The sequence below is a fragment of the Schistocerca gregaria genome, chromosome 2, assembly GCF_023897955.1.
Source record: "Schistocerca gregaria isolate iqSchGreg1 chromosome 2, iqSchGreg1.2, whole genome shotgun sequence".
Lineage (NCBI taxonomy): Eukaryota > Metazoa > Arthropoda > Insecta > Orthoptera > Acrididae > Schistocerca > Schistocerca gregaria.
Genome location: NC_064921.1, coordinates 382,723,953 through 382,739,488, shown reverse-complemented (window position 1 = coordinate 382,739,488; position 15,536 = coordinate 382,723,953). Strand labels below are relative to the sequence as shown.

The 15,536-nt window shown below is 41.1% G+C and overlaps 1 protein-coding gene across 1 annotated transcript in view; it reads left to right on the top strand.

Annotated features, from left to right (window-relative positions):
• The window catches only part of LOC126320758 (esterase FE4-like), a 68,491-nt gene extending 53,555 nt beyond the window's left edge, over positions 1 to 14,936 (top strand). Inside the window, exons 9-11 of the mRNA XM_049994109.1 lie at positions 3,067 to 3,199; positions 3,560 to 3,680; positions 14,543 to 14,936. Coding sequence (XP_049850066.1) covers positions 3,067 to 3,199; positions 3,560 to 3,680; positions 14,543 to 14,696 — 408 coding nt within the window. The 3' untranslated portion in view covers positions 14,697 to 14,936. The remainder of the gene's footprint in view (positions 1 to 3,066; positions 3,200 to 3,559; positions 3,681 to 14,542) is intronic.
• Positions 14,937 to 15,536: the final 600 nt, after the last annotated feature.

Below are 15,536 nucleotides of genomic sequence, written 5' to 3'. Positions count from 1 at the left end.
TAAGGGTTCAGAAGATGATATCCAAGAAGGTCTTGTGCATATTTTGCAAAGGAATGGACATAATACATTAATTACTGCCCGAAGACTTTCATGTAGGTATGACCGCATGAAAAGGAGCTTTCCTGTAATGGAGCAGTACTGGAACATACAGAGCACGGCGAATTACTTCAGCTCCAGGGTGACCAACGTGATAATATTTTCAGGTGGTTGACAAACGGTGGGGCGTGCCAAGCCTGGACAGCTTAACGTTGACAGCTTTTGAACAGTAGAAGATTTAATACTGCGATTCAAGTGATCTTCCTATAAATAGATTAACTTCGGAATCACTGGATTTGGGATTAGACGTCAAATCATAGTCAGCAGTCGCAGATTTTGGCACAACTATATTACTTTTTATCAACCAGTAGCAGACATTGGCTTCCTTAGTTTCAAGTCTTATGTTCTCCAGGAAATCCCTCTTGATGAGGCCGTAGGCACATTGGCACAGTCGATGATCTCGAAAATGTGTTATCTGTTTAATAAAAGTGTGACGCTGACTGTATTTAATGGGCGACTTTCCGTTTACAATTACATTTATTCTTGTATATGAGAAAAATTTACTTCTCTTAACATTCATTTGTGCAGACTGTCTGGTTTGTTTTTAATTATTACACGATAACATCTGTGACAACCTCTTACCCCACCAGTGCCTTTTGTGGAGCAAATCACACGATTTAGAAACTGCAGTATCAAAATTTTTACAGTATACCTTTTATTAACATATATACAGAGAGATTTAGACTGTTTAAAATTGAGACCCGGTACCTAGGAAGGCAGGAATGGGTTGCGATTGTGGACGGGCCATAATCAGTTACTGTTGGTTAGTTTATTTTTGAATCACGTACACTTTATTTGGAAACAATAACAAATAAAAGGTGACAATAAATTAAAAAGTGTTCCACTGGTAAATGCCTTAATGACAACAAATTCAAAACTATTTCTCATCTGAAGGCCCCAATAGTGATAATTTAAAAACTGTTTCACGGCTGAAGGCCTGAATAGCAATCTTAAGAACCAGTTAAACTACTTCAGCCTGCAATTACAGTTATTAAAATATTTTTTAGAGAACAATCATCAAAATCTCACTGCTAGAATACAGTTGTCTAATTAAAATTTTAAGACAAGTAACACCCACGGCTGAAGACCTTAATGACAATAAATTCAACTATTTTTCGGTTGAAGGCCCCAATAATCATAATTTAAAAACTGTTTCACGGCTGAAGGACTGACTAGCAATGCTTTAAGAGCCAGTTACATAGTCAAACTTGAAATTACAGGTATTAAATTTAAAACAAAGAATCATCAAATCTAACCAAACCAAGAGGGAGGGGGGGGGGGCATACATTGTTCCACGGATCGGCGTGGGAAAGTCGCTCAAAACTTCGCAAGCGATGAAACAGGCAGCCAAGAGTTGCATTCGCGAGATGGTAACTCAGACTAGTGGCAGTTTAAACGCATGACCAATAATCATTTACCGAATCTACCTAACGTCCGATGACCAATGCAACGATGGAATAACACACCCAAGCTGGAACCGGCTGCCAGCATTACATCTTCAGACTCCGGTGTTTAGAGTATCCGGAAGCAGAAAGGAGCCACTACTACCAGAGTAGGAAAACAAAACACCACCTGGCTCACAAATCAAGGAAGCTGTCGAACTACACGCCTTACCGGACAGCAGTGGCAAGGCGAGGAAGAGTACACTGCCGTAACATAAACTAAGTTCCAGGGCAGGTAACTGGGGCGTTAGCGGCCACTAGGCAGGAAAAAGACCACTGGTTGAACTTCACAAATAATAACATATAGACTCCAACCATTAATAATCAGAAGTGGAAGAAGGCAAATTAGGTTCACCTCGAAACGCTCTACTTGCTGCTCTTCGTCTCGGCGAGACTGCGAGCAGCAACACGCAAGAAAATGGCGAGATCTCACAACGGTGGAGGTTTCACTACTTGAATTAAGGTCCACTCAACTTAAATTTCCTGGGTCCGGTTGACAACGAGGTTGTACCCCTCGCGACTGCAGCCCTTCCATCCGGCAGTGCATGCATGCCGCCCGTAGTCCCGGAGTGTTCTTGCGCTGTGCAGACCGAGCTGCCGACTCACACAACACGGAAACACCAAAACGTCGCCCCAAAGATAGTACCATCGTTACTAGATATCGATACCACCTGTGCTGCCACTAGCGGACAGATAACGCTTACAAACGGAGTGGCGTCAATGAACACAAGAAGAAGACGACAACCGTAACTATACCAACTAAACGTTGCCAACCTAGCAACGGTGCCAACGCGAGCGGCAGCACGGATCAAAAAAATATATATTTTACTCCCACTTTTCATTAAAATTCAATGATAGGAAACATCAGACCAGCCGGACGCTGTGGCCGAGCGGTTCTCTGTCGGGAACCGCGCTGCTGCTACGGTCGCAGGTTCGAATCCTGCCTCGGGCATGGTTGTGTGTGATGTCCTTAGGTTAGTTAGATTTAATTAGTTCTAAGTCAAGGGGACTGATGACCTCGGATGTTAAGTCCCATAGTGCTTAGAGCCATTTGAACCATTTGAACCAAACATCAGAAAATTGACATTACTATGGCATGTAACATTTATGTCTTGCAATAAATCCGTTAGTTGAGTAAAAAAAGAGGATTAAGTTGACTGTTTGCTAATAGGAAATCCAAGTTAAGAGTCCTGAGCTGGCACAAAGTTTCAACTGTTAGTGTAAATTATTGTAACACAATCTTCATCGCCGACCAGCAATCAAAGTCTATCTGACTGCTTTTATCCATTTATGGAGTAGTGGTTCCCTAGTACTTCTGGTTTTGCTGCTCTTTGTGGAAGCTACATTTTCACTGCTTTTATTGCCTTGAAATGTCTGTAACTTCGACAAAAAATTTCCATTTGGCTACATGCGTTTCCGTTCGTTGAAGAGTTGGTAGTGCAACTAGACAAGTAAATTTTTGGTTTGTGTAATTTTTGTTGCTCTTAAAGTGTTGAGAGTTTCATGAAGCATTTATTCCGTATTGCAGTTTGATTCCCACCTCTTCTTTTCGGAAGGAGTTGACGCTGTCATCAGGAGCATGGCTCGCTATTCCTCGGAGCCCGTGTATTACTACGAGTTTACTTACGTCGGCTCTCTCAGCGCCTACCCTGGAGGACCAGGTAGGGGGAGCGAGCAGTTAATCACCGTATTTATCTTTCCTTACATTTTGCAACGTCACACCTACATAAGTAATAAAATAAGTAACCTGTGCTTACAGTAAGTGCTGTATGCGGTAAAATATTGTACGTGGTAGTCTTAGAAAATAGGGAATCAAAATCTTCCTTGAAAGGAATCTACATAAATAACACTTCAGATTTAGAAAAAGATTATTCCTTACTAAATTCTTTTTTTTTGGCAAATGAGCGCTTCCTTCAGTAAAATACGATTTTTAAATGGTTTACATGTTTCGTAATTAAAAAATGGTGCTTTATAGTACGTGACTAGACGCTGGTACTTCCTCGAGTGTTTTTTATGCCCAGGAGCTGCTCACGCTGACGACACGCGTTACTTGTTTGCATCGTCTTCACTCGATCCCAATACGGAGGAAGGTGTCATTAGAGCTCAGATGCTAGAATTGTGGACCAATTTCGCCAAATATGGGTAAGTAATATGTCACAGTTACTTAAAATATGCGATTCTTAAGGGCATTCAGTGTACATAATAACAACAACGAACAGGACTAAAACAAAGCATTGTAACATGCGACTACTTTAAGGTCAGTACGTGCAAAGCGTGTGATACAGCACAGTATATTTGTTAAACAAATTTCGTAACATGTATTCAGTATTTTGTGAATGTTATTAAATACACAGTATTTTATTAGCTATTCGCAATGTCTATTCCTAGCTCCATTGCAAGAGATCCACTGAATGTGGTTTCTACAAGGTGATGTTACAGACCTTAGGGGATGACGGAGAAGGGTAAATGTATTAACATGAGGTCATTTGGCGTGGTCCGGAAACGATCGAGACTAAAGTTATAAGCGCAAATCTTTCTAATACCTCTGACAGTGGACCCCTTCTACTGTAAGCTCTTTGCATTCCAAATTTTAGAAGGTAGTGGTGTGGACCATAACAAGAAAGAAATAACCAGTAAGCATGGACTCTAAAGTCCATACTTTAAGAGCTATAATCACTTGTTCATCTTTCTTACTGTGAAACACATCTCTTCTAGTGAACAATTGTTTATAGCTCTTAAACAATACACTTTAGAGACCATGTTTACTGGATTTTTTTTGCTTCGGTCCATACTACCTTATTCCAAAATATAGAATGCAAAGAGCCAGTATTAGAAGAAGTCCACTATCAGTGATATCAGAACGATTTTCGCATATAATTTTCGACTTGGTCATTTCCGGACAAGGGTCCCTTACGTCACACTGATTCAAGTACCCTCCCTCCTCATCCCTGAAAGTTTTTTAACAACATCACGGACATATCCCACATCGCATTTTCTCGCAAATTTAATCTGAGAAAAACGCGAATATGAAGTACATAGAAACCTAATGAATTCGTACTATTACGCCTAAAGGTTTAGATAAATATTTTGTGTCCCAACTGTATCTGTTCAATGCGCTCCACAAGAATATTATTATACGTAAGTCTGTTCTAAAGTTAGAGACAGGCCGTGCTGTTATATAATGTAAACAAGGGATAACTGGAATTCCAGCTACGTTCATGACCTAACATACACTGTACTATACAGTATACAGATGAGTGTACAGTTTACGTCACTCATTAGCGTCAAAACCTTTTAACTTCGTACAACAACTATAAGATAGATTACAAATTTAGATTTCTACAAATCTCTGATCGTAGAAATCGCATTATTTTGTTAAATTAACGTGAACAAGAACACAGTTCTGAAATTTATAGCGTTCCATGTGCATTATCGGTTGATGAGTTCTGCATGGAGTCAGGTGCAGAAAAAAATATTAGCGTCCTTGTGTACAAAACAGATCTTACATTATCTTACTTCCTACGAAGACCATTAACAATAACTTATGATTATGCAGAGAACGCTACCTGAAGAAACAGAATTATGATGATGTTCTTGAGGAAAGGCAACAAGCATGATGTGAAAGAGGAAAAAATTACATAGATCACCTTCAACGTGTTACCTAAGACAAAAGTGAATAAGCCTCAGACAACTTTACAACAAAGTAGGGTGCAGCACACTCGCAGAAACGGCATTAAGGTTAGTTGGAAAATAAAAGCAACTACAAAGAAATAAGACGATCTTCTACGTAGCAGTGGTGGGAGTGCCGCATGGTACAGGAAAAGCTTCATGTAGAGTATCAGGTTACAAATATCCTGAAACCTATACTAGATATAGCTAGGTTACAGAAAACTTTGGTGCTGTTGGAAATATTTTGAAGAAAAGATGTGTTCCTCATAGTAGATTGAGAAGAAAACAGCCTATCCACTTAGAACACCATGTTACAACAGATGTACTGGATCGATCAAAAGGATCAAGATAACATACCAAACTGGAGTTTGTGTAGCTTTTACATCACCATGACGGACGATGGCTTAGCCGCTTGAGAAAAAAAAAAGATGGATCTAGTGGGGTTATTGTTGAGTACAGCGAAGTTACATATCTGTGCTGCACGTCTTGCTGCCCTTGGTATATGGACACACTGACCATGTTCTGCACTTGAATAGAAGGAGAAAGAACAGACTAGCTAAGTGCCTAGCTGAATGTGTCAGAGGGTCACAGGCACAAGGACAATTCCCTGTGATTAATGGAGACAGCGGGGCACAGTTTTTGATTAGAGCCAGTTTACAGACAGGTAATCGCGAAATCAAAACAAAACAGGATCACAATATATTTATTTATATATATCGAGGAATCGTCACACAATGATGTAGGCTTTGTCATCATATTACAATGAAAATAAATAGCTGTAATACAGACACACACAGGACAGGACAATTTTCAGAAAAAGAAAGGTTTTACCAGAGCACTAAGATGTTGAAAAACAAATTAAATGAGCTTCTTATCTGTTTCGAAGATTAGCAGAATTCTCAATTAAAAGACAAATGCACGTTTTCTGAACATACGTAAATTGTAGGCGTGGAAAACTTAAATGTGAGTAGTTGTAAGCTAGAATCGTTTTCATGCAGAGTCAATATGAAAGAAGATGTCACACACGTGTAAGTTGAAACAAGAAGCATATACGTAAACAAGAACCTGGAATCATGTGATTGTGAGTCGTTCCTGTAGCATAGGTTTAACAGTAAACTTGATAAACTTGAAGCTGTTCCTGACAAATCTACATTGTCTCTTCAACTTTCTGTCTCACAAAAAGAATCTACAGGCAAAATTATTTGGCTGTTACAATCTAATTTCAGTACCAATTTTTTCAAGTCGGGCACAGTAACGGAACAGAATATTGTTTGATACATTTTCGTAGACAGTGATCAGTTTCGGAAAAAAAAATTATCCCATTACTCTTGCATTATCAGGTAGCTAAAGAAACAATCAGAATGGTAAACCTATTTCTGAGACATTTCCGCAGAAAAGAATGTGACTTATCGATTCCATCAGAAAATACACTGAAGAGCCAAAAAAACTGGTACACCTGCGCGACCGCACAGGAGTGCAGCAACACGCAGTGGCACGGACTCGACTAATGTCTAAAGTAGTGCAGGGGGGAATTTACACCATGAATGCTGCAAGGGCTGTCCATAAATCCGCAAGAATACGGGCGGGTGGAAATCTGTTCTGCACAGCACGTTGCAAGGCAACCCAGATATGCTCAGTAAAGTACATCTTTGGGGAGTCTGGTGGCTGGTGGAAGTGTTTAAACTTAGAAGAGTGTTCCTGGACCCACTCTGTAGCAATTATGGACGTGTGGGCTGTCGCATTGTCCTGCTGGAATTGCCCAAGTTCGTCGGAATGCACAATGGATATGAATGGATGCAGGTGATCAGGCAGGATGCTTACATAAGTGTCGTCTATCAGAGTCGTATCTAGACATATCAGGAGTCCCGTAGCACTCGAACTGCAGACACCCTACACCAATACAGAGACTGTACCAGCTTCAACAGTCCCCTGCTGACATGCAGGACCCATGGATTCATGATCTCCATCCCCGTACACGTCCATCAACTATATACAATTTGAAACGATACTCATCCGACCGGACAACGTGTTTGCAGTCATCAACAGTCCAATGTCTGTGATGAAGGGCTCAAGCGAGGCGTAAAGCTTTGTGTCGTGCGGTCGTCAAGGATACACGAATGGGCCATCGGGTCCGAGAGCTCATTCGATGACGTTTCGTTGAATAGTTCGCACGCTGATACTTGTTGATGGCCAAGCATTGAAATCTGCAGCAATTTGCAGAAAGGTTGCACTTCTGTCATTTTGAACGACTGTCTTCTGTCGTTGATCTCGTTTCTGCAGTATTTTTTTCCTGGATGTATCGATGTCGGTGATTTAATGCTTTACCGGATTCCTGATATTCACGTACACTCGTGAAATGGTAGTACAGAAAAATCCCCACTTCAGCGCTGTCTCTGAGATGCTGTGTCCCATTGCTCGTGGGCCTACTACAATACCACGTCCAAACTCACTTAACTCTCGATAACCTGCCACTGTAGCAGCAATAACCGACGTAACAACTGCGCCAGGCACTTGTGGTCGCATATAGGCGTTGCAGACCGCTGCGCCTTATTCTGCCTGTTTACAAATCTGTATTTGAATCTGCATGCCTATACCAGTTTCTTTGGCGCTTCTGTCAGAAAATCTCCCGTTTCATAAAATGATCAGTGTTATATGCAACTGATTAGACTTATATTTGTCACTGGACGCAATGTATGGGTTCTAAATAAACCAAAATATAATGGAATTTATACGGGATATATGAATAACCTCACACTTAAGGTACATAGAGCAGACTTAATTCTCTCTGTAGACGATTAATCTTGCAATTCATACATTTAGATAAGTAGGTACAACCTCTGTTAGGTAACACACCAGGAGAATAGGAAGCTACATGTATGGCTTTTTCTGTATGCTTTTATAGTTTTAGTCTTAAATTGTTCAATTCTTGGCGCGTTTTCATGTTTAAGAAGTGTAGTCTCGCAGTTTCGTAACTGTAAAGTGTAGATTCGCACAGTCTGCAGCGTAGCTGTCATTCGTTCGTTATAAACGCCCAGTGAATGATGTTCACATCTCAGTCCGCTTCAGCCTCCGTTGGTGACCTACCAGGAGAGTAGCAAAATACTTATTAGGTTTCTCTGGTTGCTTTTATAGTTTTATTCTTATACATAGTAGTAAGATGAATAGAGTGTGTGCATGTCCTGTGCAGACACAGGAGGAGCTGGCTGCAGTTCGCAAATAGCTGAATACAGTTTTGGTCGTGATAAGCCGTGTGCAGGCTGCGATCTTGGGCTTTAGTGGAGATGGAGAACGAGATGTGTCGCATAGAATACCTTAAGTATCGTTTGTTTCTCCCCAGGGCCCTGCTGTTGGGGAAACTTGCAGCGTACTCGAGACGGGTGATCCGCCATCAGCACAGAGTGTTGGGTCGTAAAGCATTCGAGGACATGAGGCGGAGGGTCCATGGGAGGTTGGCCATTTGGCCTGGCCCAGGCATCTTATGAGCTGACAGTTATCAGTTTGCTCAGGGGGCCAGAGGAGACACGTAGGGAAGGGGTTTGCTACTTGTAAGGATCTCCACTGTTACCCACTGTTACGTGCGTTAGGGAGCGCCTGGAAGAAAAAGCGTCCATGGCTGGAAATAAGTCCAGTGTGCACTCGGTAATCCTGCCGGGAGACTTTATCCCTGCCTGAGGCTATGTAGAGAGCAGGGAGCAGTAGTCTGAAAGTTGTGGCTCATGTCGGCACCAAATTGTGAACCACATTGGCAACAAAGATGTTTGTCGCTTTTCTTCTGACACCATCCTCATTTCGCATGGCTGACTGGCAGAAGCGGTGAAGACAGCTGGCCTCGCTCATGGGCTGCAAGCAGAGCTCGTAATTTGCAGCACTATAACCAGAGTTTATGGGGTCCTTTGGTCTAGAGCTGATGGAGGGTCTCAAATAAAGACTCTTTCGATTTTGTGATGGTCTTGTCTAAGATTTAGGGACTTACGTTATGGGGATAGAGAACTGTAAGACTTCCCTTGATAAGTCATGGGGCAATACAAAAAGGAAGAAGATGTTCTGGTAGCAGAATACTTGCTAAGTGCACGTAGGGGATTTTTAGGTTAGGCAGTAGTCTGAAGTCCTGCGATGAACGCCCGCTAGTCGATTTAAAGGAAGTGAAATCGCAGTGCATACAAACTAAAGCCACTTCGAGTGCAAAAGTTTAACAATACATTGTCGACGTATTCGTAACAAAGTTACAGAACTGATTGCCCAGTGGGAAGCTCGTCACACTTAAATCATTCTCGGAACCGAGAACTGGCCCATATCAAAAAACTGAAATACCCGAAATATTTAGCGATGCATGCAATATATACTGACAAGACTTAGTAGATACCGTAGGTGGGCGAGTGTTCACTGCAGTTAGACTGTCTATCGAGGTTAAAACTGGGTCTAACTGTGAAGTTATGTGGATGTGACTAACACGCCTATGTGAACTCAATTATTGGTCGTTTTTACCAGCAACCTGATTCCGCTGAGACAGTTTTAGAATCATTCAAACAAGTTCTATACTGAGTATCTCAAAATCCCCAGGTCGTGCCCTATTAGTTGGATGCAATAGGTGTAGGCAGGGACTTCTATGGCTTCATTGCAGGTGGTGGCCGCCCCGATAGCTGAGTGGCCAGCGTGACGGGTTGCCATCCTACGAGCCCGGGTTCGATTCTCGGCTGAGTCGGAGATTTTCTCCGCTCAGGGATAGTGTGTTGTGCCGTCTTCATCATCATTTCATCCCCATCCGGCAAGCAGGTCGTCCAATGTGGAGTCAACTGTAATAAGACCAGCACCAAGGCGGCCTAACGTGCCCCACAAGTGGCCTCCCGGCCAATGATGTCAAACGCTCGTTTTCATTGTCGGTGGTACAGCACGCAGTCTTGTGGAGTAGTTTTGAACACGTTTTCCGAAATATGACTTGAGTATCTAGATCGGCAACTCATAAACAACGGAAATATTTTAGACACTGTAGCTACGAACAGATCTGATTCTATCGACAGTGTCAGAACAGAGACAGGGATCAGTGACCATGATATCATAGCGACGACGGTTACTGAAGTTAATAAATCCGTCAAAAAGGATAGACCAGTATTTTTGCTAGAGAGCAGATAAGCAGTTCTTAACATTCCACTCAGACAATAAATCGACATCATTTAGTTCCAATATGATAGACGTAGTGGAAGTTTAAATTGATTATGAATCACGCTCTGGATCAGTACGTGCCATGTAGGTGGATTAAGGACGGAAGGGATCGAGTGTAGTTAACTAATAAAATTCGGAAATGAGGAAGCAGAGACTGTTGGACTCTCGCTTCAATAAAGAACGCACAAACGTTAACAGGCACAAATTAGTAGAAATTTGTACTTCAGTAAAACTCTCGATTCACGAAGCATACAACTAGCAACGTCATACCTTAGAGAAAGACCTTACCGAGAACCCGGGAAAATTCTGGCCCTACGTGAAATCGCTAAATGGTTTAAAAGCTTCACTCGTTGACCAGTTCGGTGCGACAGTAGGAGACAGCAAAAGTAAATTAGGAGTTTTAAATTTTGCGTTTAATAAAACATTCGCGCAGGTGGACCGTCCCAACATACCGCCGTTTGACCGTTTCACACAGTCCCGCATGGAGAACATAGCAATCGACATCCTTGGCATAGAGAAGCAATTGAAGTAATTGCAAAAAAGTAAGGGCCCAAGTATGGATGCAATCCCAAACGGGTTTCGCAGAGAGTGCTCTAAGGCACTGACCACTTACTTAGCTTGCATTTATCGCGATTCTCTCACTCAGAGCAATGTCCCAAGCGACTGGAAAAAAGTGCAGCTGATTCCTATGTATAAGAAAGCTAATGGAATGGATATGTAAAATTGCAGACCAATATCGGCAACATCGATTTGCTGCAGAATTCTTGAACATATTTTCAGTTCGTTTATGATAAATTTCCTTGTAATGGAAAACTTCATATCCAAAAATCAGCACTGGGGATTTTGAGATACTCAGTATAGAACTTGTTTGAATGATTCTAAAACTGTCTCAGCGGAATCAGGTTGCTGGTAAAAACGCTTGTGCAAAATTCAGCTAAATATCCGGAAAACGCTTGACCTCGTGACCCACTGCAGACTATTGGAGAAGGCCCGAGCACACGGCATAGTTTTCGAGGTATGCGACTGTTTCGAAGACTTCTTGAGTAATAGAAACCACTGCGTTGTCCCGACGACGGCGAGTGATCATCAAAGACAATGGTTATCGTCAATAACGTCCCAGGTGGGAGTGATAGGACCACTGTTATTCTTTGTATACATAAATGACTTTTCAGACAGAATGACCAGCAATCTGCGGCTACACGCTGTTGCTGTGGTGTACAGTATGATGTTGTCGTCCAGTGACTGTAGGAAGATGCAAGGTGACTTAAACAAAATATGTAGTTGCTGTGATGGATGACACCTTTTTCTAAATATATAAAAATGTAAAGTAATGCAAATGAGTGGAAAAACAATCCTGCAATGTTCGAACATAGCATTAGTAGTGTCCTGCTACACACAGCCACGTCGATTAATCGTGGACCGTACGCCTAGGAGCGGTAGTACGGAATACGAGTGGTCGACTTCAGTTTATTGGGAGAATTTGAGGAAAGTGTGGTTCATCTGTGAAGGAGGTCGCACGTAGAACACTATCATACCTGCCCCTATTGAGTACTGATCCAGTGTTTTGGATCCGCACCAGGTCCGATTAAAGGAAGGGATCGAAGCAGTTCAAAGGCATGCTGTTAGATTTGTTAAAGATGGGTTCGATCAACGTGCAAGTATTATGGAGATGCTTCAGGATTTTAAATCAAAATCCATGGAGGGAAGGCGACGTTCTTTCAAGGAACGCTACTGAGAAAATTCAGAGAACCGGCATTTGAAGCTACCTACAGAACGGTTGTACCGTCGCCAACTTACAGTTCGCGTAAGATAAGAGAAATTTAGGCTATGATGGTTCAAAATGGTTCAAATGTCTCTGAGCACTATGGGACTTAACATCTGAGGTCATCAGTCCCCTAGAACTTAGAACTACTTAAACCTAACCAACCTAAGGACACTATCCACACCCATGTCCGAGGCAGGATTCGAACCTGCGACCGTAGCAGTCACGCGGTTCTGGACTGAAGCACCTAGAACCGCTCGGCCACCACGGCCGGCTTAGGCTCTGACGAAGAAGTATAAAGAGTCTATCAATTGAAGACATGAAGACTGTAAATTAGTCCGAAATCATTTTATTTTGGCACTTTTATTTTCACAACTCCGTCTTGATCACACAGATTTCTTTACAATTTATTGCCGTTTTCGGCTTACCGCCATCTTCAGATCTGTTGTAAATATAAATATTGTGTAAGCGACCAGGTTCAATTAATTACGACTAAGTATATACAGTATTAATGATGCATGAACTATAAAAATATAAAATATTTATAGCCATGTAAGCAGCCTTACATACCGTTAAAATATCCTGATAAAAGATCATCGTCAAGTGAAACATGTGAGTACATGGTACGTGCTCATAATTCTCAGATAGTGTCACGGATTTATTCAGGAATCACTGCAAGCAGAGGGCACTTTAGCTAGAGTACATAGTAAACCATTGTCGTCAACATAAAGATTAAAATGTAGTATGCATTGTCTTTAGTTTCAAAACTAAAGAGTGCATATTGCATATTAGTCGTTATACTTTTTAGACTTTTTATACTCGAATTCATAAAAGGTTGTATGTTACCTAACCAGGCTAAGCGCTGTATTCTATAGTATTTGTGCTTTTTATGGATTTCAAGTACGAGTCCAATTTCACATATAGTATATCAGCATATGTTTTTAATGTCAGAAGCTCATTTAGCCGAAGAAAAATTGTAACCCAAAAGAGTGCATACTGCATTTTAATCTTTATATTAGCGACACTGGTTTACTATGTACTCTAGCAAAAGTGCCCTCTGCTGGCAGTAGGTTCTTGTATAAACACCTGACGCAATCTGAGTATTATCAACATGTACCATGTACTCACATGTTTAACTTGACGATGATTTTTTATCAAAATATTTTAACGTTATGTATGCGTGCTATACATGGCTATAAGTATTTTACATTTTTGTATTTCATGGATCATTTATACTGTATAGATTCAGTCTTAACTAATTGAACCTGGTCGCTTAAACAGTATTTATATTTACAACAGATCTGAAGATGGCGGAAAGCCGTAATAAAGTGTAAAGAAATCTGTATGATCAAGACGGGCTTGTGAAAATAGAAGTATAAAGAGGTGGTTTCCCCTCGCTCTTTCAGTAAACGGAACAGGAAAGGAAATGTGTAGTAGTGGTACCCACCGCCATACACCTGTCGGTGTTATGTGGAGTATGGTTGTAGATGTGGATGTAATCAGCAACAGAAGAAATGCTAACAAAATTTATCAAAGAATTGGTAAGTCGTCCTCTGCAAAGGAACATTACACTAACTTCGAAAAGATACAGTTTGTTCAGAATTGTGCAAAAATTAATATAGCATATGAAAAGGCGTAGTTTACAGTGCCGTACAATTTTCAGTGTGAATGTTCAAGAAATTTTGAACTATATTACTGAGCTTTTCAAACAGCAAAGTCCAATAGCTATTGCTATTCACATAACTGCCAGTACTGAAGAAACACAAGTCAAGACCTTTCATTAAGAAAGATAAGTAACAGAAAACCTGACTTCCCGAAGAAAAGCAGAAACTGCTGAAAGAAACAACATTCCTCTTCTTTACACTTTGGCGTACTCATAGTTCGAAGACCAGCATTCCCAGTGGTAGAGATTAATGTAATGCTAATAATTTTGAGTGCATATTTCGATTTTATATTACGTAAATACGACCTCCCCGGAAGGTTTTTTTGCTGTTATGGTTCTTAAAATAATTTTGAGATATTCGCAAATTTTCGGGATTATCTTTTCTTAAACTGCAATTTTTGACGCTATGCTAAATTATTACAATAAAATATTTCATATATTTTGTAATAGTTACAGAATTCATTAACATCATATCGCAACGTTTTATGTATTTTAATGTTGTTGTTACTAAAATCAAACACGTCTGTGGAACTTCAAAGGCTGGAATGACGGCAAGTAATATTTGAAGGGGGAGGGGAGGGGGGAGTGGAAGGGAAGACGGAAATTGTAAACAAACTGTACCTCCTTCCTTCCCTCCGAACTGATGAACCCTGGATCCGAGTCCATCTGATGATTTCTATCGAGCCACCTGTGACTCAACTGTGAATACTGATTAGACTGTAGACTGTATTACATTTATTTTTGTTTCAGCAATCCAACTCCGCAACAGAGTTCACTTGTGACACTGACGTGGGAAGAGTACGACGAATCGTCGCCCAACTATTTGGTGATAGCAGCTCCTCTTCGAATTGGAACCAGCTTATTTGAGCCTTACATGAACTTCTGGCATGACCTGTTGCCGTAAATCTTGTAATGATAACATAACTATCAGAGCAAATTAACAGTTAATTAAATCCACAAACATTACCTAGTAAATTGCGTAATAGATTCATATTGTATAATACGTAAGAAGGCAACCATACATTCAACAAAGTTATTTTGATCATCAAGTAAATCATTTTCATTGGTAGCTAACCAAAATAATAATAACAAACGAGCCTTTCTATTATAACTTAACCAATAAACAGTTGGGATTTTCTGCGTATTTGTGCCTTTTTTCAACTTTCCTTTAGCATTTCTAGGAGTGGCTGCAATAGTAAGCTGTGCAATTCCCCTGTGAAGCATACTAACATACTGTGTAGAAAAGAAGTAATCAGAAATCCTTATGAGCGATGATTTAGGCACCCACATCATGGTATTCCGTGTGCCCCATGGTTATCCTGCAAGGCCACATTACTGAGATGGCTTATGTGACTATTCTGGCTAAATAAACAGGTCTACCTCATGGTACTGTATAATGCTTGTTCCCCGGTTTGATTCTGTGTTCCAAGACTAATGGGTCCTTGTTCCCATACATCTGGCTTCGTAAAGGACTGGTTTTCTGAGCGCTAGAATGAACTGTCGCATCTCCCCTGGCCGCCACAGCCGGAAGACCTCAGTATTACTGAGCCATCATCGTTAGCCGAACTTGCCACTATTTTGCAGGAAGAAAGGTACAAGATTCCTTTGAAAACACAAGCGACCGGCATTTATCAACTCCGAGACAAATGGTAACTGTTCCGAATGCCATTGGTTTTCCTACACCGTGTTATACCGTGTCCTACGTGACCGTCACAAGCGACCGACAGCGCGCGACAGCTTCAGG